This window comes from Bidens hawaiensis, unplaced genomic scaffold, assembly GCF_021521415.1.
Source record: "Bidens hawaiensis isolate Kalapana, Puna unplaced genomic scaffold, B.hawaiensis_p1.1 tig00002123_1, whole genome shotgun sequence".
NCBI lineage: Eukaryota > Viridiplantae > Streptophyta > Magnoliopsida > Asterales > Asteraceae > Bidens > Bidens hawaiensis.
In genome coordinates this window covers 3,706,746-3,729,128 of record NW_027491112.1, presented here as the reverse complement: position 1 = coordinate 3,729,128, position 22,383 = coordinate 3,706,746, and the positions used below count along the sequence as shown (strand labels likewise).

At 35.8% G+C, this 22,383-nt stretch overlaps 2 protein-coding genes and 1 pseudogene across 3 annotated transcripts; all 3 read right to left on the bottom strand.

The window, feature by feature from the left end:
• Nucleotides 1-606: 606 nt before the first annotated feature.
• On the bottom strand, nt 607-1,763 carry LOC143607508 (tRNA ligase 1-like). The gene is made up of 3 exons (XM_077082936.1): nt 1,191-1,763; nt 1,091-1,122; nt 607-984 (listed from the first exon to the last, which is right to left on the bottom strand). The coding sequence occupies exons 1-3, from the start codon at nt 1,343-1,345 to the stop codon at nt 794-796; spliced, it is 378 nt and encodes a 125-aa protein (XP_076939051.1). The 5' UTR covers nt 1,346-1,763; the 3' UTR covers nt 607-793.
• Nucleotides 1,552-3,389, bottom strand: LOC143606481 (tRNA ligase 1-like). Its single transcript, XM_077082244.1, has 8 exons — nt 3,351-3,389; nt 3,097-3,276; nt 2,941-3,019; nt 2,725-2,848; nt 2,142-2,248; nt 1,856-1,971; nt 1,676-1,741; nt 1,552-1,599 (listed from the first exon to the last, which is right to left on the bottom strand). Exons 1-8 carry the CDS (start codon nt 3,387-3,389, stop codon nt 1,552-1,554), a joined length of 759 nt encoding a protein of 252 aa, XP_076938359.1.
• A 5,089-nt stretch (nt 3,390-8,478) lies between these two features.
• Nucleotides 8,479-20,392, bottom strand: LOC143607499 (tRNA ligase 1-like; annotated as a pseudogene). Its single transcript, XR_013148978.1, has 26 exons — nt 20,235-20,392; nt 18,931-19,428; nt 18,735-18,817; nt 17,964-18,063; nt 17,784-17,862; nt 17,573-17,696; nt 17,345-17,451; nt 17,026-17,151; nt 16,863-16,927; nt 16,615-16,779; nt 16,354-16,515; nt 16,192-16,223; nt 15,853-16,028; nt 15,678-15,757; nt 15,497-15,562; nt 15,145-15,425; nt 14,955-15,062; nt 14,756-14,853; nt 14,619-14,679; nt 10,640-10,716; nt 10,460-10,531; nt 10,293-10,369; nt 9,996-10,076; nt 9,814-9,916; nt 9,435-9,593; nt 8,479-9,362 (listed from the first exon to the last, which is right to left on the bottom strand). The product of XR_013148978.1 is annotated as a tRNA ligase 1-like (transcript).
• Nucleotides 20,393-22,383: the final 1,991 nt, after the last annotated feature.

Below are 22,383 nucleotides of genomic sequence, written 5' to 3'. Positions count from 1 at the left end.
TTTATGGCAGTTTTATTTAAAAATTATAAGAACGACATAACAAATAAAAAGTAATTTTTTTTAATCAAAAAGTAATTTTTTTTGGTCATGAAAATCTTAATTTCATTCATACTCTTTATTCTTTTAAACTGGCCCGTTTTGACCTGTACAAACTTTTGTTGAAACCCATTCTAACGCGAATATAAAAATATCATTTTTATAAACAACCAGTTGTGACCCGAACCCGTTCTGACCCGCAACCCCACCTCGCTCGTTTTGCTAGGTATGATTCTTATAAACTGTCATTGTATGACTCGTGAGTACAGACGATTGACATGAAGTTGGCGAAGATGAATTCAACAAGAAAATATTAGCAAAAAACCAGATAGATTTTTTTAACAGTTTTCGTTTATATTTTTGATGATTTTGGTCATTTAATTTTTTTTAATATTGACCCATTTTAACCCGAACTAATTTTGGCCAGGATTCGTGTTTATCCGAATCTATTCTTGGTCAGAACCCATTTATACATGAACCTATTTTTTGGTTAGAACCCGTTTTTAACCCGAACCTATGGTCTAAGCCCGTTTTGACCTGAACCAGATTGGACCTGTTTTAAATCGGCCCACCCGTCTTGCCAGTCCTAGTTTTACCTGAGGGTAGTAGGCTTTGTAGGCAGCTAGACCATCTTTAAAAAGAACTGGCAAGCCGTTGCGAATTAAAAATGTCCTCGACTGCACCCAATTAATATTATGTCAGCAAAAAGTAATTTACACAGAAGAACAATAAACAGAATATACACATCATACTTGGTTTAAAACAAGCATACCGTGTATGGATGAAACTTTAACTTGATCATAAGATTTGCATCTTCATCCGCTAAACCTTTTTTTCCGGCTATATCATCACTATTTTTGTCACCTTTTCCAACATCTATGCTAGCTTTGGCCATCTCTGCAGCTTTCTCTTTACTTGCCTTGAACAAATTAATATCAACAAAAAAACCTAACAAAGCAGATATATGAAAATTATTATGATAATCACTAAAATAATGTTGCATGCAATAAAGTTACATTTCAGTTGTATTATGTTTAGTAGTATGACCGTATACCTCGATATAACGGCCACAGGTCTGGCTTGCACCTGAAGACACAAAGTATATAAATATGAAACGACTCCAAAACTAATCAAGAGTAAAGAAGACGAAAGACCTCATCTCTTTCTGGTACTTCCTGAAGGCTGAATCATTACGAACACGTATCACCATCTTATAATGAAGATTTTTACTGGATATTGAGTTACTTTTTCGGAAGTTATGGTAACACTTAAATTCAGCTAAACCCTTTTCTTTCATCAACAGAACCATTTCCTGAGCAAAACATTAAAATGCAATATAAACATTTTAAAATACTGTTCCGAACGCTATTATGTGCTAAATTTATGTAAGAGAGGTGATATTACTATTACGGTATTACCTGTAACTTAGCGGTAGAATAATCGGAAGGGTTTGCTTCTAAAAACTTGAAAACAACCGATGGATCAGCAGCTTCAATTCCAAACCAGTCCACATAATCAGGACATAAGGAAGGTACCGGTATTCTCCAGAAGTACCTTTATAAGCTGCATTCATAATATCAAGATTTATCACTAGTCTTCAGAAACCGTACGGTATTAAAAAATGAGACTTAAGCATTACATGTTTTTCATCAGATCTATTTGCAGCAAATATTTCCCACAGGCCCGGGTCCCAAATCTTGATTAACTGTTGTCAGAAGATTATCGTATCACTTTACATAAATGGTGAATGTAAGTATGTAATTGTATGCCCAAACGATACAATTTGAATAGAGTTTAATGCCAGCAAACCTTCATATACTGGTAAAGGATAATCTTTTAAAACCAGTTCCATCTCGTTTGCGCTCTCGTGGCTTACGATCCGTGCAACAAGGCCTTCCAAAATCTCCCTCTGCATCTTTATGTGGTCTATTGATCCTGTAATCATTTAAACTTATTTTAGAATATATATATATATATATATTATATTTATATATGATTTAGTACTTCACATTGTATCTAGTCATTCGCTCATTCATACTGTCTATATACACTAGTTTTCATAATATCTGTTTGATGGAAATATATATATATATATATATATTTACCTGGCACAGAGATATCTGCCACCTCATCAAGAGCTCTGCATACAGATGTAGCTGTCCCTTCCTCGCGTAGTGCATCAAAAGCAGCGAAAAACGATGACACTGAATTCCTTGAAAAAAACGAACGCACGCCTGTTTGATTAGCTAGAAGTGGTAGTGATATGGGAAAGAAAATGAAAAAAAATTAATACTTTCTTAGACCATCTGTAGTGCCACAACTTTGTGGCATTCTGACTCTGAAACGCCGGGAGTACCCCCCCCCCCCTTTTGGCCTAGCGTTTTACGGTGGGCGTTTCCTACAAAGCGCGATGATGGCACACATTTTGATAAAATTGTGTGTGGGGAGGGGAGAGAGAGAGGGGAATATATGTAATTATTATAGGAGAGTTGTGGCGTTTTGCCCACTACACCACTTTTTGCAAAACTCTCCATTGCTGACGGGGATGCCACATGGCGCAAAATGCCCAAGGGTGGGGCGTTTTGACTACGCATGGTCTTACTAAAAGTTTTACAGTATATAAAAAAATTTTCAACATTTCTTAAATGTTTTGATTTTCATGTATGCAGCATTTAGATAATCAATCACCTTGTTGAGAACAACCAAACATGATTTGTAGGTAACCGCCATTTTCTACAAAACGCAATGATCTTTGGCGTTGAGTAGAACTTAGGCTTCCCGTTGCCCAATTCGGTGACAGCAGTCACAACAACTGCACAGGGTAAGTCAAATAAGTGGCAAAAAAGCATAATTTAACCATAACTTCTGCAAACTAAAACATAAAAAAGTTGTTTTCACTCTTACCATAATCTTCACGAGGTCGTTGACCATGGTCTCCTAAAACAGCAGTCACCAATTCCATCGATACGCACATGTGTTCACGCTAAAAAAAACAGTGTAATCAAATTATTAAAATAATTATCCATCAAACTATATCGCAGCGTTTAGCATAAAAATAACCTCAAGAAACTGAATGAACTCCACTTGCTTTTCACTAGCTTCACTGCCCCACGCTCGAAAAATACTACCAAGAATAAAAACGCCAACAGCTGTAAACAAGTTGCCATAACTGTTCTTCGCGTACGCTCCACCCTCGTGACCAGCATACATAAAAAGTGATCCAGAGTGTTTGAGTGAGACCTAATAAATAATAATTCATGTAACCATATATACACAATTAAACTAGAAAATATTACGCGTTCCGTCCACCGTACCTCCAATGTAGCAAGACCTTTTGCTACCAACTCAATCATTTTTATTCTAACCTATTGATCAGACTTCTCATTATCGAATTTGGAATAAAATGCTGCTCTTATTTTGGCGGGTGGCATAAGTCGAGTTATCGATATTAAAATTCTCCAACAAATTGTTTTCAATGGCAAGCCTACAAATTCCATTAGTGATACCTTCTGCAGAAGCAGCATTAGATACCTCCTGTACAAGCAGCATCCAAATCATAAATTTAAACAATATTCGCATACAAACACTAAGGCTTATTTAATCCGCTAATCAATATGATCAAGAACGAATTGTTATAACTCAGCAAAACAAAAACGCACACGATGAATTTGAATTGAATAACTCGGCAAAACAAATTTTTTTACATATATATTTTAAATTTCTTTTTATAAAACAGGTATTGATCTTAATCATCTTATTATATATTGGGCCAATACCTTTTTTTATATCTGTAATCCATTTAAGCTATCGAGCCCAAACTAAATTTACAATAAATAAAAAAGTTAAATAAACAAAAACACACGGCATCACGGTCGATTGAATTCGAGATTTCTAGCCGCAATCCTTCAATGGTAAAGAATGCTATATTTTGATTACTATATTTTTGTTATGTTTATTGACTTATTATTATAATGCTAATGTCGTTTAAAATTACTAGTTTATATATTTCGTTACTTGTTAGGCCGCCTAAGGGCCTTTTTATTTTGGCTAAGCCGAGGTGTTTAAATTCTCGGAGACCGCACTGATTAAACTGATAATTGCAGCACATGATCAGTGAATAACATTGGGTACAATAATAAACAAAAAGCAGCAAATGCGTTGAATAACAAAAAGATTATTATAAATAAATAAATAAACACAAGTGTTAATAATAGATAAAAAAAAATACAATACCTTCTGATGTGGCATTGCTCTTGGCGGGAGACGTAAAAGGGTTGGCGGCTGAGAATAGAGAGGGTGGGGATGGTGGCCACATGAATATTATTTTTTTAATTTTCGGGTATTGGTTTTTAATATTTCTGACTTTCACTCGTTTGTTGGTAAAACTTCTAACTTTTAATTTGTTACCGACCATTTCAAAGTTTTACGAGGTGATTGTTGGAAGTATATCAACATTATAATTCAAATTCGGCATCACCGAACTGAAGCATTGTTTAATCGTTTTGGATCACCGTTTCGAGCTAGGTTTTAAATCAATCGACTCGTATTCTTCATCCAATCAAAAACCCTAAAACATTAGTATGAAATTCAGGAAAAAAAGTATAACGCTGTTAAGTCTTTTTTAACGGGGGACCATTAGGGACTACATTTTTAATTTGGGACCATCAGGGACGATAAAATAAATATGAATTATTATCGGTCAATACCAGTTAGGATTATTAAAATCCAATAAACCTTATTTACTTGTAAATGAGTGTTATGCACTTCAAAAGAACAAAACGCTTAAATTGGAATATGTTGTTGATACAAGACAGTGACATGAGCTTGGAACACGCGTGTGACCGCTGGAAGTTGAAGTAGTCCAAAGAGTTAATTTTTGTTGCTTTTGAATAATCTAACCTGTCAAGTACGTGGGTATACTTGCTTGTCGGTTCTTTAGGCAATATCTCGTTCCAGTGACGAAGCTCGAACGTGAGGGGTGTGGGTGTGGGTGGGTGTGGGGGGGGGGGGGGACACCATAATTAAACTAAAAATATTTAAGTTGGTCGAATTAAGATATAAAAATAAATAAAATATTTAAAACGACATTTAAAACATGTTTGTGATTGAGTATGAATAATGCTTATTTTTATTGGTGATATCAAAAAGCCAATAAAACTTGGTGCTTAATATAATAGGTTAGACCGAATAAGAAACGTTGTGTTTAGAGAGAGATTAGGGATATCTAACATATCAGACAAGATAAGAGAGTGGAGATTGAGATGGTTTGGACATGTGAAGAGAAGACAGATGACAAATCCGGTTAGATCCGTAGAAAACATTAATATAGAGGGGAGGAGGGGTAGAGGACAACCTAAATTGACTTAGAATGAGAGGATTAAACATGATTTGATAGACCTAAATCTCTCCGAGAACATGGTTGGAGATAGGAATTATTGGAGAAGTAGAATTAAAGTTAAGGATTTTTAGAGAGAAATAAATACTTTTCGCATAACATTGTGTCTTTTCGCACACCATTGTGTCTTTTTATCTAATACATAAAACACAATGCTTAATACATGTTAAAACATAAAACACAATGGTGAATACGTATAACACAATGACCTAAAACGTAAGACACAATGGTAAATACGTATAACACAATGACCTCAAACGTAAGACACAACGGTGAATACATATAACACAATGACTTGAAACATAAAACACAATGGAAACAACATATTACACAATGACACAATGAACAACAAAAAAACTCAATTAAAAAAACCCATTAATTTTTTTTATTTTTATATAACAATATGATACTCATATTAAAGATAAAAAAAACGCTTATTGTTATGGTGAATTTTTTTTAAAAAAATAATGTCATATGAAAAAGTTATGGACATTTTAAAATAATGGGGAGAATTGACATGTGCCTTGCATGTGGAGAGAGAAAAGTCAACAAAGATGTGTTATTACCTTCATGTCCTTTTCATCAATTTTTATTTATTAAATTAATTTCAACCATTCAAATCTAAGATCAATGGACTGGATTCTTTCTCACCATTCTCATTTTTGTTGTCCTTTGTATTTTAATTTTACCCATATATATATATATATAGTACTATCATTTTTATTACGTGCTATTATCAACTATATTATAGTTGAACTTTGATTTCAGTTTATATTGCGTCATACGAATGTAGTCTAGAGCTGAGGGTCTCGCTGGAAGCCACCTCTCTATCCCGTTGGATAGAGGTATGGTGAGCCTACATCCACCCTCCTCAGACCCTATTTATAGCTTGACTATTTGTGGGACTTCACTGGGTATGATTGATTGATTTATAAACTTTTAAAGAAATAACCATAAAGTTGGTGGCAAGTGGCAACTCAAACCGGTATGCTTTGACTTATACTGATCATAAGGCAACTAATAGAAGAAACATATTTTGACTTTTATAATTAAATAAGTCAATTCATGAAATTAGAGAAAACAAGGGTATCATGATTCATGATGAATTTAATGATACATTACCAGTTCCTTATCTTTTTCAACATAATACGAATGTTTTGACTTTTATAATAAAACAAGCCAATGCAAGAAGCTTAATTCATATAGATCCTTTTTTATTTAAAAGAAAAAATAACAATCCCTTGATGAACAAAACAAAATGCATTGATTTACTAACAATCTAAATTAAATTTCTCTATTTTTTTTTTTGAAAATGATCAAATTTAATACACAAAACATCTAAACGATTTACAATGAAGTAGCAGGTAAAGGTAAGCGGGCAACAAGCTGTACCTCAACCCTCTTTTAGATAGCAAAACCAATCCCACTAAAACAAAATTTCTCATATGTAGTTTGGGTTTAAATTATTACTTATTTTACCGCACACAAGGTTTCTTAAAAGGTTTTCTGTGGTAGATGACAAAAATCAGCCGCCATCTAGTTTAGGCAATTTTTATACAGGTTTGTTAAGTTCCAGAACCAGTTAATACAGGTCCAATACATGCTCAAACTGAGTGATTTCGTGCTGGGGCAAAGTTGGAATATTGTAAAATTATGTTGTTAATATGTTTAGATGTGCGGATCACAAATTCAGAGTAAAAACTTTGGTTTGTTAATTGAAAGCATAAACTTAGAGATAGTAACTCAAACTTTTGACTAAATTACTTTTTGGATGGAAATGTATATGAGGTCGAAACTCGAAAGCGAAGAATCAGCCTCCAAGATATGATCCACGGGTAGGGTATTATCTTAGGTAACAATATGTTGATGTAAAAATGTTTAGGCTTCCACCAAGTAACTAAAACTGTATATGATCAAATTTAGTTGGTATAAAGCGTTCTAATTGTGTAATTATGTTATAGATTTTAGTCATGTGTCACGTGCTAATAAGCCAACCATATATCCATCACCAGTTAACACGCTAACCCGCCCGCCGCAACACTTGTTTTCCTTTTTCTTTCTCTACACATTTTAAGTTGCTTGACTTGTGAGTGCTCCGCTTAAGGAAAAGTAGATCTCATGAATAATATATATATATATATATATATATATATATATATATATATATGATTGATTTATTTTGAGAACCGCTTTGAGCTTTAAGAACTCGAAAGAACTCAACGTAACAAAAAAAAATTTTGAATTTTTTTACACATGTGTAATACGTAAGTGTAACTAATGTACAAAAAATTACCGTAATTTTTTACACACCGAATCGACTTATTACACATGTGTAACTAACATTTAAACTTGTTTAATTATCAAAAATACTTATTCTCTCTCATGATTTATTTTTTAATCAAATTTAATCTCAGTCACATATTTAAACTCATTTAATTAAATGTTTGGTCAAAAATTGAGTTCTTAAAGTTCTTACAACTCATCAAGTTCTCAAAATATCCCTCCCCTATATATATATATATATATATATATAATGTTACATTTTATTTGGAATTTCATTATAAATTTAAGTAATTCTCATTTTTTAGATTTAAATGTTGGATAAAACAAAAACTTACAAAACCGGTTTTTAATGCCAGGTCATACTCTTACCTGGTTACATATGGTATGATTTCGTTTTCTTCCAAACCGGTTATAAACCCGAACCAGTTATTGGTGTATCCAATTATTGACCCATTTCATTATACACCGGGTTTTTACACCTCTACATTGTCCCACAGGGCCAGGTTAAAATTTAATGGGAGGAACTTTGCTTATTAATTGGGCACTATACATTATATTGCCATAGTTGCAGTTTAACTACTGCCTTTTTTTCTTTTAGTTTTTCATATAACTTGTATTTCAAGTTTTCAGCCGCTTTGAAGCGGTTTTCATCACCAAAAGTGGCCAGACCAATTGGTCCAGCTTGTCGAGTTTTGAGCTGGCAGCTCGGTTATATGATTTTAACTTGAAACCAAGCGAAACTGAGCTGCTCAACTATAAACCAATCCGAGTTCGAGCCTTAACCTTTCGTTTGCTCAAATATGGCAACTAAAAACAAGAGGTGGTTCACGTAGGCTCGTGAACAGCCCTACCACCACCTCTAGCCACCTCCATCACCACCCCATCTCCACAAGGACAACCCGAAACCCTAATAATTTCAAACACGAAACCCAACAATGTCATGTACACAAGATGCCATTTTGACACTTCACTGCGCAAAACTATGAACAGGCACTCACAAAAGTAACATATATGTTTTCTGGTGGTCTCTTGTGGTACAGACCTCGCATGCTAACACGATATTAATCCTACAAAATTACAGTTTTGCCCTTCAACGGCATAAGCTTACAGGTGAAAGACAAGCATCCTTATCAGCAGCACGTAAGAGCGTCCAAACCTCGAAACTAAACCGGTATATTTAGCATTTCTCTTTTACAACTAATGATGTTTGGTACCAAACAGTTTGACCTGGTTTGGTAATGTTGCAGCGCGCTACTCAATGGAACTGCAGAACCCCGGTAATAGTGAAAGGCGGGTTAATATCAATTCGGGTAGCCTTTCCCTGCAAAACCAACTCGGGTAGCGTATTGGCTTCCTTATGGGGTATGCCTTGAGCGGTCCATAATGTGAGATGGGGCCACTCGTTTTTAGACAATACCCTTTCACCATCAATGGACCCGGGGTGCACTTCTAACGCAGTTAGTTTCTTCGACAATAACAGCGCGGTTACATCAACCGGAACCTTCTGGTTCACGAACCGTCCATAGTTGGCCACAGCGGTTACACCATGGCTTTTCTTGTGAGCAAGAGTGATGTGGGCCCTTTCAAGGTGGTTGTTTTCCATGTTGGTTTTTACAAATGTTTTCACCTTCGGGTCGTTCTCAGATATCTGAAATCATCGAACTTAATTTCAGTCATTCGGTAACAAAATATTAAGATAAAAGTTAGATATTATGCTCACACGTGAAAGGAGGTTATGAACGTCGGTAACAGGAACATCAATCGCAGCAAAAACTATAGTTCCAAATTTTCTTTTTTCAGATACGGGTGTAACGTATTCTCCTTTCATTATTCTTTTTAGCTGTTCCATCACTTGATTAACAGCAAATTCAAAAGGAACCTACAAACCAAAGTATTCACAACCTCAATCATCTATATCAATCAATAGCAGAAGATAAAAATACACGACGGCATCCGCAAACACACACAAGTTAAAAGCTAAAGAATTTTCAGGCCCCAAACCCCCACCTAAGATTACACGCTCCCCTACGCCTATAGGCACAACCTCAATCATCTAAAAAGATTTAATTTAGTACTTGGTTTAACATAAAAAATGTTACCTGAATAGATGTCAAGTAATCAGCATTTCTAGATAAAACCTCACGCAGTTGCTTCTCCCATAAAACCCATTCATTTCTGTATGTTCCTTTACTGGGTTCTGATCTGAACAATAAAGAAACATGATTATAGAAAGACAAAAAAATAATATAATAAAAGTATTTGATAGGTGGAAAATACCAACCTTCCGTGCCTATTCGTATGAAGCCTGTATAGATTTATTCCCTCTTCCAACACGGTCTTCACTGAGTCAGGTAACGGACTCCTGTATAGATTTGTCCCAGAATTCTAAAATTATTTAAAACAATTTGACTGTATCGAAACTAATCTAACATTCAAAAAAGTATAATTCATCTCATTTGAACAGTTTTGTTTCAAGCTACTTATTTTTTCTTGTTTGACCCGAATTGACTGATTCATAAATGAATGAGTCAAATTGTAAAAAATTGACACCTCTAAACATTAACTTTTATGTCTTTACCTTTCAGATTTCAGGAGAGGCATCTTCACAAGTGAGCCAAAACGTTCAATTAATTCACTTTCAAACTCTGAACGATTCTGAAACGTGAAATAAACAGAAAATAAAATATATATATTAAGCAATGGTCTTGGAAGAAAAATATAGCATAATGCTCAGAATTGTCATACCTTTCCTTCATACAGGTGATAGAACATTAGCAACACATATCCAACATTTGGTGATGACTTATCAAGATTTCCCTTCAGATAAAACATTATATAGTGAGACAAGTATTTAGATACGAAGCATACGTGGGAAGAAAGCTACAATAACATACAAACTGACTAACCGAGTAAAAACATACTTACAGGATGATTAACTCGATTAAGTACGCGGTATATGAAAACTGCTAATGCATCAAGAGAGAACGGATTTGATTCGGTTCCTGCATGTTAAAAACAACAAAAATATGTTAAAAAGTAAACCAATTCAGCTGTTGTACCCAAAATTGTGTATAACATATACTGCACCATCACTAAAAACTGCAAATCTTTCCACTTAGGATTTTCCAAAGGAACTGCAGCATGTTCTTTCTCGGTAAAGATATAAATCCAAATTTACCTATTTATTCCATAACAACTCGTACAAGGAATTTCTGTTATTAACTTTGGACTACAAGTACCAGGGGCGAAGCTTCCTTAGGGCCGGGGGTGGCCCGGCCCCCTCTGTTATTTTGAGCGGTAGTGTAAATCGACTCTTTTTCCGTCCGAAAATTTGTATACGTACCCATTTTATACCGAAAATTTGAGGCCACCCCCCCCTAGTTTATGATTTTTATAATACATTTTGAGTCCCCCCCCCACCAAGCTTCGCCACTGACTACAACCTTTCTCAATATAGTCTAAGTAAAGGATAGTTTAGGTATTTGATCATTAGCCAAATAGGTAAAGTACAAGGAATATCATGATAAGAAGCAAAATTCATTCTTGAAAACAGCTGACAATAAATTCAACCTATCCGTCTAGCAAGTTATATATTTACCTTATAACCTATGATGTTGAGGCTTGACTATACACAGATATGTAGAATAGACCCAATTAGTGAAAACAAGACAAGTTACTGTTTCTATATAATACGATGTTGTTAGGATTAAATGCACACACGAAACCGAACACGACACGAAAGCAATAAACGAACACGAGGATTTAACGTGGTTCGGTCTAAACTGACCTACGTCCACGGGTGGCAACTAGGTATATCTTTATTGAGTGACAAATATTACAAGTACATAATGTTGTTTATATAGAGACTGAACTAGGGTTAGTAAATTATTATGCAAGAAATCTAAACCGGGCCGGGCTTGGGCCCGACCGCCCACACCCGTCTCCTCTTTTGACTTCATATAATAAACCGGGCCAACAAGGCCTACGAACCCAACAATCTCCCACTCGGAGGCCTTGAGTACTCTCGTCTGCACTCCTGATTGTACTTCTGTAATCTGAACATTAAACTTCTTCTAGTTGCCACCGCCTTCTCATCAATTAACCTGAAGGCCCGTTGAAGCTCCCCGGAGCTCCAACACGTCAGTCATGGCTGAAACTGCCCCTGACCCGTTCTCTGTCCCTACCGGCTCCCACTGTAACGAACTACCGGATCCTGAGATAACCTGAGAACAAACACTCTCCATATTCAGCAAGTAATTCATTGGAGAGACTTTTACAGCTGGAATACTGGTTTTCTTAATCCACTGTCGACCTGGAACTGTAACTGAAACACGACCTGTGCTCCCACTGTCACGATGTCCCCCAACTGATTTAACCTTCCTAGCTCGTTCATCCTGAATCTTCACTTTGGCTCTGGGTTTGTTACTTGCAAAACGAACCTTCTTCTGCCCACGAGATTCTGTGAACCGGATTTTGTCTTTCACCAAAACTGGATCCACTCCTTTCGGTGACATATCGACCATATACAACGAACCCATTTTCTTGCCACGAGCAACCACAAGATTCCCTTTGACTACTTTCCACTGCCCATTCCCGAACTTAACATCGTGCCCTTGGTCATCCAACTGCCCAACTGAAATCAAACGTTTCTTCAAACTTGGAATAACCCTCACGTCTTTCAAAGTCCAAGAAGTACCGGCTGAAGTTATCAAATCAACGTCTCCCATACCCGTAACCTCTAAAATATCATCATTCGCTAGTCGAACCTTTCCAAAATCCCCAAATTTAAGATTCTTCATCGTTTCACTACAGTGAGTGGCATGAAACGATGCACCAGAATCCATCACCCAAGCATCAACACTACTCTCAACACTACAAACCAAAGCCTCATCACTACTGACCCCGTCATCTGTGTCGTCTTCTGTAACGTTCACCTCTTTCTTACCATTCGGACACTGATTCCTGAAGTGTCCTTTCTCTTTACAACCCCAACATTCAATATCCTTACGAGTCTTAGACTGACTCCTCTTCCTGCTCCCACTGCCTCGCTGTTTTCCCCTACCTCTACCTTCTGTGACTAGCATATTGCCTGATGATTCACCTGAACTTCTGCGTCTTGAATCTTCTCCCAGAATCAGATCTCGAATCCCATCGAAAGTAATATTTGTAGACGAACTACAAACTGCAGTCACTGTTTGCGACCAACTGTCGGGCAAAGAGGATAATAACAAGAGGCCTTGAACTTCATCATCAAACTTAATGTCAACTGACACTAAGCGGGACAAGATCGAATTAAGATTATTGATATGAGTTGTAACTGACCCACCCTCTTTCATTCTTGTTGTCACTAGCTCTCGGATAAGATAGACTTTATTCGCTGCCGAAGGCTTCTCATACATGTTGGATAGCGCCTCTATCATACCACGTGCTGTGGTTTCTTTCATGATGTTAAACGCCACATCTTCCGACAACGACAATGTAATACAAGCCCTAGCTTTCTTGTCTAACTTCTTCCAATCTGCTTCTGACATCTTTTCTGGTTTTTCATCCTCAAACACTACATCCAAGTCTTTCTGACAAAGTAGTGCCTCAATCTGCATCTTCCACCAACCGAACTTCTGTCCGTCAAACTTCTGTATCGAAAACTTTCCGTCTTCTACCATAACAATGACTAAAACGAAAAACTGGATAAAAAACAGAGACAGACACAGCAACACGAGCCTGAACTTAACGACCGTTCTACTGAACTCTGTTAAACAATCAACCTATTTAAAGTGCAGCTGAATAACGAACTAAAAAACAGAAAACTGAAACTTTAAACTGAAACGATAAAACCTGACAAACGCGGTCGGTACTGGTTCTAAGTTTCTTTAAATTTCTTCTGACTTGAAACTGTTCTTCAACGAAAATAGGATCTTGATTCGCTGGTTCTTTGCTCGTACTTTGCAAAGTAGGATCTCGACTCGCAAAACTTCTGCCTTCTTTTATTGGTGTGAACACAAGCAAAGTAATCAAATATATTACTTTCTGCCTTGACAATGAAACACAGCAACCAAAAAAAAAAATACCTACTGTTTCCTTTTGTCTTTTTCTGTTGTGAAAACCAATATATGAAGCCAATTGCAAAGGTGGGTGGCGGCTATGTTATCTGCCTATGTATAATCTCACGTAGCACCAAATTCCCAAACACCTTATTTTTACGAAACCCCAAAAAAAAACTAGCGCTGACCTTTTCAACCTTCCGGTCGATCGCTGGATACGTCGGCTAGCTGCCAACACCGAAAACCTAGATCGACAACCTGAATCTGACCTGTGGCAACTGGTGGCAGCGAAACCCTAGCAGTAGTTAGCGGTAACGCGGCGGAACCCTAGCCCCGATCACTGGTGCGGCGGCGACACGCGGAACTGGTTCACCGTGTTCTTCGTGTGATCCGAACCTAAGCTCTAGATACCACTTGCTAGGATTAAACGCACACACGAAACCGAACACGACACGAAAGCAATAAACGAACACGAGGATTTAACGTGGTTCGGTCTAAACTGACCTACGTCCACGGGTGGCAACTAGGTATATCTTTATTGAGTGACAAATATTACAAGTACATAATGTTGTTTATATAGAGACTGAACTAGGGTTAGTAAATTATTATGCAAGAAATCTAAACCGGGCCGGGCTTGGGCCCGACCGCCCACACCCGTCTCCTCTTTTGACTTCATATAATAAACCGGGCCAACAAGGCCTACGAACCCAACAGATGTGTGTATAGCCTATACTGATTAATAGTACTAACTACTAAGCTTGCTCCAAAAGATGTATACATTACTACTTTAAGTAACTAAAGAAACCAAATTACATTTCGGGAGAAAACAAAATTCATTAAATGTGCAAAGGATTTACATAAACCTTCAGAGTCGGGCACAATTGGCACTGCAGATGCTTTCGTGCTCCGAGACATATCCTCAATCTGCAAAAATGGATAAAGAAAATCACCATAAATTCATGCTGTCCTCGTATATATATAATACAAAAAACTACGTTACCTGCCTCCAAACTTCTTCATTGGGTGCATTCTTGTCAGCAAGCACAATAGAATAAGGTTTCTTCCGCCTCTCATCAGCAACCTTTTGCCAATATCTTCCTGTTCAAATTTTAATGAACCAAAAGCATACATCATTATAATACTAATAGATGGAAGAAGAAAATAACTTGTAAGTTAATACATTTTCTAAAATCAAACACCTTTTATAAGATCACCCATCAGACTATGAATCGGACGATCATCCTCAAGACCTTCCGAAGCACTTAATATTTCCTTACAGAGAGCAGATTTAGCACAACCAGGTATTCCTAAAAATAATATGTACATCTCAAATTAGAGAAGATACATGCATATACACATATAACAAATTTATAATCATACACAATATACCTGGAAAGAACACTATGAGACCTTCCTTTTTGTGAATGGAATCAGGACTTGGGCTAGAAGGTTCTAGAACCTTCTCGGTCTCAAGGTCACCTTCCTCATCTCCACCTCCCTCAACAATGGCCAAGAAATCTTCAGTTCTAACCAAGTCACCAGCGCATCCTATCAAAGCTTGATTCTCAGGACTGCGTTTCGCGTATTGTTCGAGAAAAGGCTCAGCTTCACTTAAGTACACAGATGATGACAGCTGTCGATTTCCACATTTTCTTCTTATGTACACTGCCCTGAAAATATATATTTTTCTATCATGTACTCGGTGAAAAATAAAATGGTGATATACTAATTCATCCGTTACCACTCGTCCAACATCTTGCTGAGCTGTCTCTGCTTTCCTGGAGATGTATTCCATATTTTCATTTGCCTATAACATGAAATATTTCCGTATTCAGGAGACGGTAAATCTTTTAACAAAAAATAAGAATGACATTAATGTATATGTGTGTGAGTTAATTTATATGCAAAGTCATATGACTTACCTGAGGTAGTAGGTTTTGTAGGCAGCTGGACCATCTTTAAAAAGAACTGACAAGCCATTGCGAATCAAAAATGTCCTCAACTGCACCAAAAGAATATAATGTCAGACAAAAGTAATTTACACTGAAGAATAATAAACGGAATATACACGTCATACTTTGTTTAAAACAAGCATACCTTGTATGTAAGAAATTTTAACTTGATCATAAGATTTGCATCTTCATCAGCTAAACCCTTTTTTCCAGATATATCATCATTATTTTTGTCAATTTTTCCAACATCTATGCTGGTTTTGGCCATCTCGGCAGCTTTCTCTTCACTTGCCTTGAACAAGTTGATTTCAACAAAAAAACCTAAAAAACCAGACGGGTCATGTGCATAAGTTGTGTATTTGATAAATTTGAATCCTTTGTTTGAATGCAAATATATATGAAATTATTATGATAATCACTAAAACAATATACATGCAATAAAGTTACATTTCAGTTGTATTAATTTAGTAGTATGACCGTATACCTCGATATAACGGCCACAGATCTGGTTTGTACCTGAAGACACAAAGTACAAATCAATAATGCATAAAAAAGCACGTTTTGTAAGTTGTTTGCGTAACAAGACACAAAGTATATAAATATGAAAGGACTCCAAAACGAATTAAGAGTAAAGAACACGTAAGACCTCATCTCTTTCTGGTACCCGCCTGAAGGTTGAATCACTATGCACATGTATCACCATCTTATAATGAAGATTATCATTAGATATTGAATTAATTTTGCGGAAATTATGATAGCACTTTAAAGCAGCCGGAAAACGCTTTTCTTTCATCAAACGAACGATTTCCTGAGTGAAACATTAGAATGCCAAATAACCATATTACAATACTGTTCCGAGTGCTATTTTGTGCTCTAAAGTTATATGAGAGAGGTGTATTACTATTACCTTTAACTTAGTGGTAGAATAATCAGAAGGATTTGCTTGTAAAAACTTGGAAACAACTGATCGATCAGCATTTCTTGGAAGGTCATCAGCAGCTTCAATTCCAAACCAGTCCACATAATCAGGACAAAAGGAAGTACCAGTGTTCTCCAGAAGTGCCTTTATTTGCTGCATTGACATTATCAAAATTTATTACAAGTCTCCAGAAATCGTATGGTGAATCAAGTATTGAAAAGGAGACTAAGCATTACATGTTTTTCATCAGATCTATTTGCAGCACATATTTCGCGCAGACCTGGTCCCAAATCTTGATGGACTGCCACATCATCAAAGAAGGGTTTGTCACAAGATTGTTGTATCACTTATTACTTAAATGATGGTCACATTTTAGATAAAGTTAAAAGGCTAGCAAACCTTCATATACTGGTAAAGGATAATCTTTTAAAACCAGTTCCATCTCTTTTGTGCTCTCATGGCTTACAATACGTGCAACAAGGCCTTCCAAAATCTCCCCCTGCATCTTTATGTGGTCTATTGATCCTGTAATAATTCAAATTTGTTTTAGAAAACAGATATTATATATGTTTTAGTACTTCACATCGTATCTAGTCATTCACTCATTCATACTGTCTATATACACTAGTTTTCATAATACCTTATTGCAATATCAACCCAGTTTTTAACAGCTAAATTCCAACATAGATAAGTGTTTAACGGAAATATATATCTTTACCTGGTACAGAGATATCTGCCACCTCATCAAGAGCTTTACATACAGATGTAGCTGTCCCTTCCTCACATAGTGCGTCATAAGAAGCAAAAAATGATGTCACTGAATTCCTTGAAAAAACCAAACACTCATTGATTAGCTATAGGTGGTAAAAGACAAAATATTACATTCGGTTAGAAATTGAGTGAGATTAAATGTCATTTTCATGTATGTAATATTTTAGATAATTACCTTGTTGAGAACAACCAAACATGATTTGTAGGTAACCGCCATTTTCTGCAAAATGCAATAATTTCTGGAGTTGAGTAGAACTTAGGCTTCCCATTGCCCAATTCAGTGATAGCAGTCACAACAACTGCAAGGTAAGTCAAATAGTGTCAAATAAACAAGCTTTTAACCATAATTGTTCAAACTTAAACATAAAAAGCAAGTGAAATGGTACCATAATCTTCACGAGGTCGTTGTCCATGATCACCTAAAACAGCAGTCACCAATTCCATCGATATGCTCATGTGTTCACGCTAAATGATGGTCAATCAAATCCATAAAGTGATTAAACTAAAAGAAAAACAGTATAACTTAAATTATGATACACCAAACTATATCATAACATAACAATTACCTCAAGGAATTGATTGAACTCTACTTGCTTTTTACTAGCTTCAGTGCCCCATGCCTCGCGAAAAATTCTTCCAAGAACAAAAACCCCAACCGCTGTATAACTGCAGAACAAAACAAAGTTCTACAATAGAAAGAAGAAAAAAAAAGCTAGTCTGACTAGAAGATAACTGCAACATCTCTAGAATTCTGTTTTCCATACATATTTGACAGAAAACCAAGTTCTGTACTTGTAAATAAATAATTTTCAAATTTGTTTATTTCATCCACTAAGAGCTAATATAGATACAGCCTACGCTAGTTATCGCTGTAGAAATTACTAAAGATAAAAAAAGATACTTCAAATTGTTTCAATGTTAAATTAGTGTTAGTACATGGTACCTGCAGTAGTATAGTGAAACCATTGTAAATGGTTGTATAACGAAAATTCAAGCCAGCAATAGTTCTATTAAAATGTCAGAGACATCATATAAAACCACCACTTGACTTGTGAATCAGCAATTCAAATATTCAATTACAATCCAGCTATTATACGTTCTCACGTTTAATTATACACAATCCAAAAAAAACTGACACGACTCACGAGTATCTTCTTACCATCTAATTTAAAAGCATACTTATAGCTTAAACGTATTTATCATGTACAATTATTCAAGGCAGTGAACCAACAATGTTTGATATATATAGCTTTTGCTTCTAAGAAAATATATACGTATGTAGAAACAAAGATACAGATATCATAAAGCTAAAAGAAAAGAAAGGGATGTCAACATACACATTCCCAAAACTGTTCTTCGCATATGCTCCACCCTCATGACCAGCATACATGAAAAGCGATCCAGAGTGTTTGAGTGAGACCTAATAATATCATAAAGAGGATGTCAAGTTAGTCACACAATACCAATACACATTATTAACCGTAAATCAATGCTCAACAAACATCATTAGAAAATATTACATGTCCACCGTACCTCCAATGTGGCAAGACCTTTTGCTACCATTTCAATCATTCTTATCCTAACCTCTTGATCAGACTTCTCATTTTCAAATTTGGGATAGAACGTCGCTCTTATATTGGCAGTGGAGTAAGTAGAGTTATCAACAGTAAAATTCTCCAACAAATTGTTTTTGAACAAATTACTCAAAGCAACAGTTTGAGCTGCAGTATTAATTGTTCTTTTGGAAGCATCAACCGTTGCAGCAGAAGCTGTAGCGTAAGCCATCGGTTGAAAAGCCGACTTTTGACCATGTAAAGTGTTAGCATTTACTACTGAAGACTGTTCACGAGGTGCTATCTCATCCATTCTAATACCCCCAAATTGTAGCACCGGAACAGGGGACTGTGCATTGTTTTCCACAATGGTGAGCCTACCAATTCCATTAGTGATACCTTCTGAAGAAGAAACGTTAGACGCCCCATCGCTGCTCACCTTCTGAGTCCACTTTTGTTCTTTCCGTCCACCTCTTTTCTGATCATTATCAAATTCAGAGGGAAGTTCGTTATCTACGTTCATTTATTAAATTAAACGAACGGATATGAACAAGGAATTTCATTCCATTAACCAACATTCATTTATGTTGTTTAATATTTGTTGGTTCATTCAAGGCTTTTAATATTTTTTAATGACTTTTGTAATCTTATATATAGATTTAAACAAAATTATTAATGATAAAAACAATATGTAAATTAACATATGAAAATGAATATTAAATAAACACCAACACACACTTGATAGCCGGACCCGAACCGTTAACACTGACCAATTCTTAGTTAGCCAAATCAGAAAAAAACATTGTTTGCGTGAATTTCCGTTCGTTTTTTCGTGTTCGTGAACTGCTCTCAAACAAGTTCAGTTCGTTAATGAACGCACACGAGATTCCATTCCGTTAGGTGTTCGTGAACCGTTTGCTTTTCGGATAAAAGCTAAACGGACGAACATGATCAAAACCTTGTTCAGTCCAGCTCGTTTACAGCCGTAACAAAAATTAAACAAGCTTTGCGTAAACACAGTACTGAATGTTTCATTTTCATCAGTTAATCAATATGATCAGCTCACCTAATTAAATAACTAATGATTCAGATTAAACGGATAATTGCAGCATATGATTAGTGAATAACGTCAAGCACTGTTGCACTTAAAACTAGGTCAACCTAAACACTATAGTTAAGTTTAGTTACAATCAATAAACTAAAAAACAGCTAGCTAGCTAATACGTTCAATAACAAACAGATAATAATAGTAATAATAATAATATTGAGACGAGTGTTAAATACCTTGTGATGCGGCATGGTTGAGTTGAAATCGGAGATGAAGCGGTGGCTGAAAAGGCGAAGGAATCCGAAGCTTCTAGAAGAAGATGAATAGAGCGTTTTAGTGGAAGTGCAGTGGTATAATAATACCGACATTCATGTACACAACTTAATCGGAGGAGGAGTCAAGAAGATGTTAAAACAGATGGCAGATGCACACAAAAACTAACTTCTGTTTCTATAACCTAGTTATAAATGGGCTTCTTACCTAATAGGAGATAATGATGGTAGGGTTGTTCACGAGCAGAGCCGAGCCGAGCCGAACCAAGCGAAGGCTTGCCTATTGTTTGGCTCGTTTACAACCGAACCGAACGGTTGAAATTCGAACCGAGCGAAAACCGAAACGAGCCAAAATTGAATCGAGCATTTTTCAATCGAACATCGAGCGATTTCGAGCATTATTTATTTCTTTTTCACTTTAAAAGTTTCAATAAGAAAACAAGTTTGAAGGTTGTAAATGGGTTTGGATCAAATACAAATGAAATTAACGTGCTAAACGTGATAATCAAGTAGAGTAATTATATATACAAGTAGAGTATTTATGTAATTACTCTATGATAATTACTCTATGATGTAATTACATAATTACTCTACTTGTATATATAATTACTCTACTTGATTCTCACGTTTAGCACGTTAATTTCATTTGTACGTTAACCTTCCCCGTTGTAAATTATATATTTTATAAATAAATTAGTAGTTTTTAGACGAACGTGTAATAGATTGTAAATTTTTATTTAAAGTAAGTTTGAAGTAAGATAATATGATCATGTAAACAAACTTCTAGTATTCTAAAAACTTGAAACAAACAAATAAAACTATAAAATTGACGGAACAGAAAAAAACTTAAAGGGGTTAAAAAATTGTAAGCTTATATTTATGTGTTTTATCTATATATTTATATATTTGTCATATATAATTATATATAAAATAAATTAAAAATATTCGAGCCGAACCGAACCGGACCGAGCAGACCTTTGCTCGTTGCTTGGCTCGTTTGCAAACCGAACCGAGCAGAGCGGCTCGTTTGCAAACTGAACCGAGCAGAGCGGCTCATTTACAATTGAGCGAAAAAACAAGCGAGTGACGAGTGGTTTAGACGGCCCTAAATGATGGTATGAAGCAAATGGGCTTCATTTAATAAGTTGATTATCGTTGTATCTTGTGTTTAATTCCGATCCGACCAGTGGACCAGTAAGTTGGCTGGTTTGCTATTCGGTCCGGTATGAAAACATTGATTAAAATAATAACTTCACTTGATAATATGTCCTTCCCACCTTTAATATTATTATTTTTCATTGGTTTTATTCAAATTTCAAAACTGACTTGTTATTACTCTTGCTTATATTGTGATCACTAGTCAATTTATGTAAAACTATCAAATGACTTTATTTTTGTAAATTGGAAATTTAAACATCTAAATTGAAACATCGTTTTGTCATATAAAGCACCATTATTGAGGTAAACTTTACATCAGTCGATTTGTATTTTTTTTTTCCGATCAAAAGCCCTAAAATATAAATTTGAAATTCAGATAAAATTTTAAACGTTGTTTTAATTTTTATTTAACATATGTCCAATGAGAATACATAATGTAAAAGATGGCTGTGACGGTTGACAATAATACTCTCGGTTGAGATTATAACTAGAGAACTTTTAAAATGATTTCAACCGCCAATGATTTGTAAATTGAACCCGGTAACAATCGGCAACGATGGATAAAACAAGAGGAAGAAATCAAAGATTATGGTGACAATCGGTGGTGAGAAAACCAGAAAAGTTATTGAAAATGTGGAGTAAAGGACTTGAGACAGATTTTACCCATAAGCATATGACATTTTTAATTTGCGTCAAAGAATGTTAGGAGAGTCTCTCTGTTTATTTAACTTTGTTTTGTATTTATTTATTTATCGCGCTAACAGACAGGACTCCTAACGAACACAGTGGAAAACGGATATGGCGTGTGCCTGTATCTGTATGACGGTGACTCAAACCCTAACTTCTTCAAAGGTTCTGGTGCTCGGAGGCACCGGCCGAATCGGTGGCTCAACCGCCATTGCTCTTTCCAACCTTTCCCCTAACCTCCGCATCGTCATTGCTGGTCGTAACCGGT

Excerpts from the sequence above, each read along its gene's own strand:
- LOC143607508 (XM_077082936.1), bottom strand. The coding sequence starts at position 1,345 with ATGGTTCTGTTGATGAAAGAAAAGGGTTTAGCTGAATTTAAGTGTTAC. Across the intron at positions 1,123-1,190 it reads AAGTACCAGAAAGAGATGAG|GTGCAAGCCAGACCTGTGGC; the intron begins GTCTTTCGTCTT and ends TTGTGTCTTCAG. Across the intron at positions 985-1,090 it reads CCTGTGGCCGTTATATCGAG|GTTTTTTTGTTGATATTAAT; the intron begins GTATACGGTCAT and ends CTGCTTTGTTAG.
- LOC143606481 (XM_077082244.1), bottom strand. The coding sequence starts at position 3,389 with ATGATTGAGTTGGTAGCAAAAGGTCTTGCTACATTGGAG. Across the intron at positions 3,277-3,350 it reads AAGGTCTTGCTACATTGGAG|GTCTCACTCAAACACTCTGG; the intron begins GTACGGTGGACG and ends ATTATTTATTAG. Across the intron at positions 2,249-2,724 it reads GTTTGGTTGTTCTCAACAAG|GAATTCAGTGTCATCGTTTT; the intron begins GTGATTGATTAT and ends GTTTTTTTCAAG.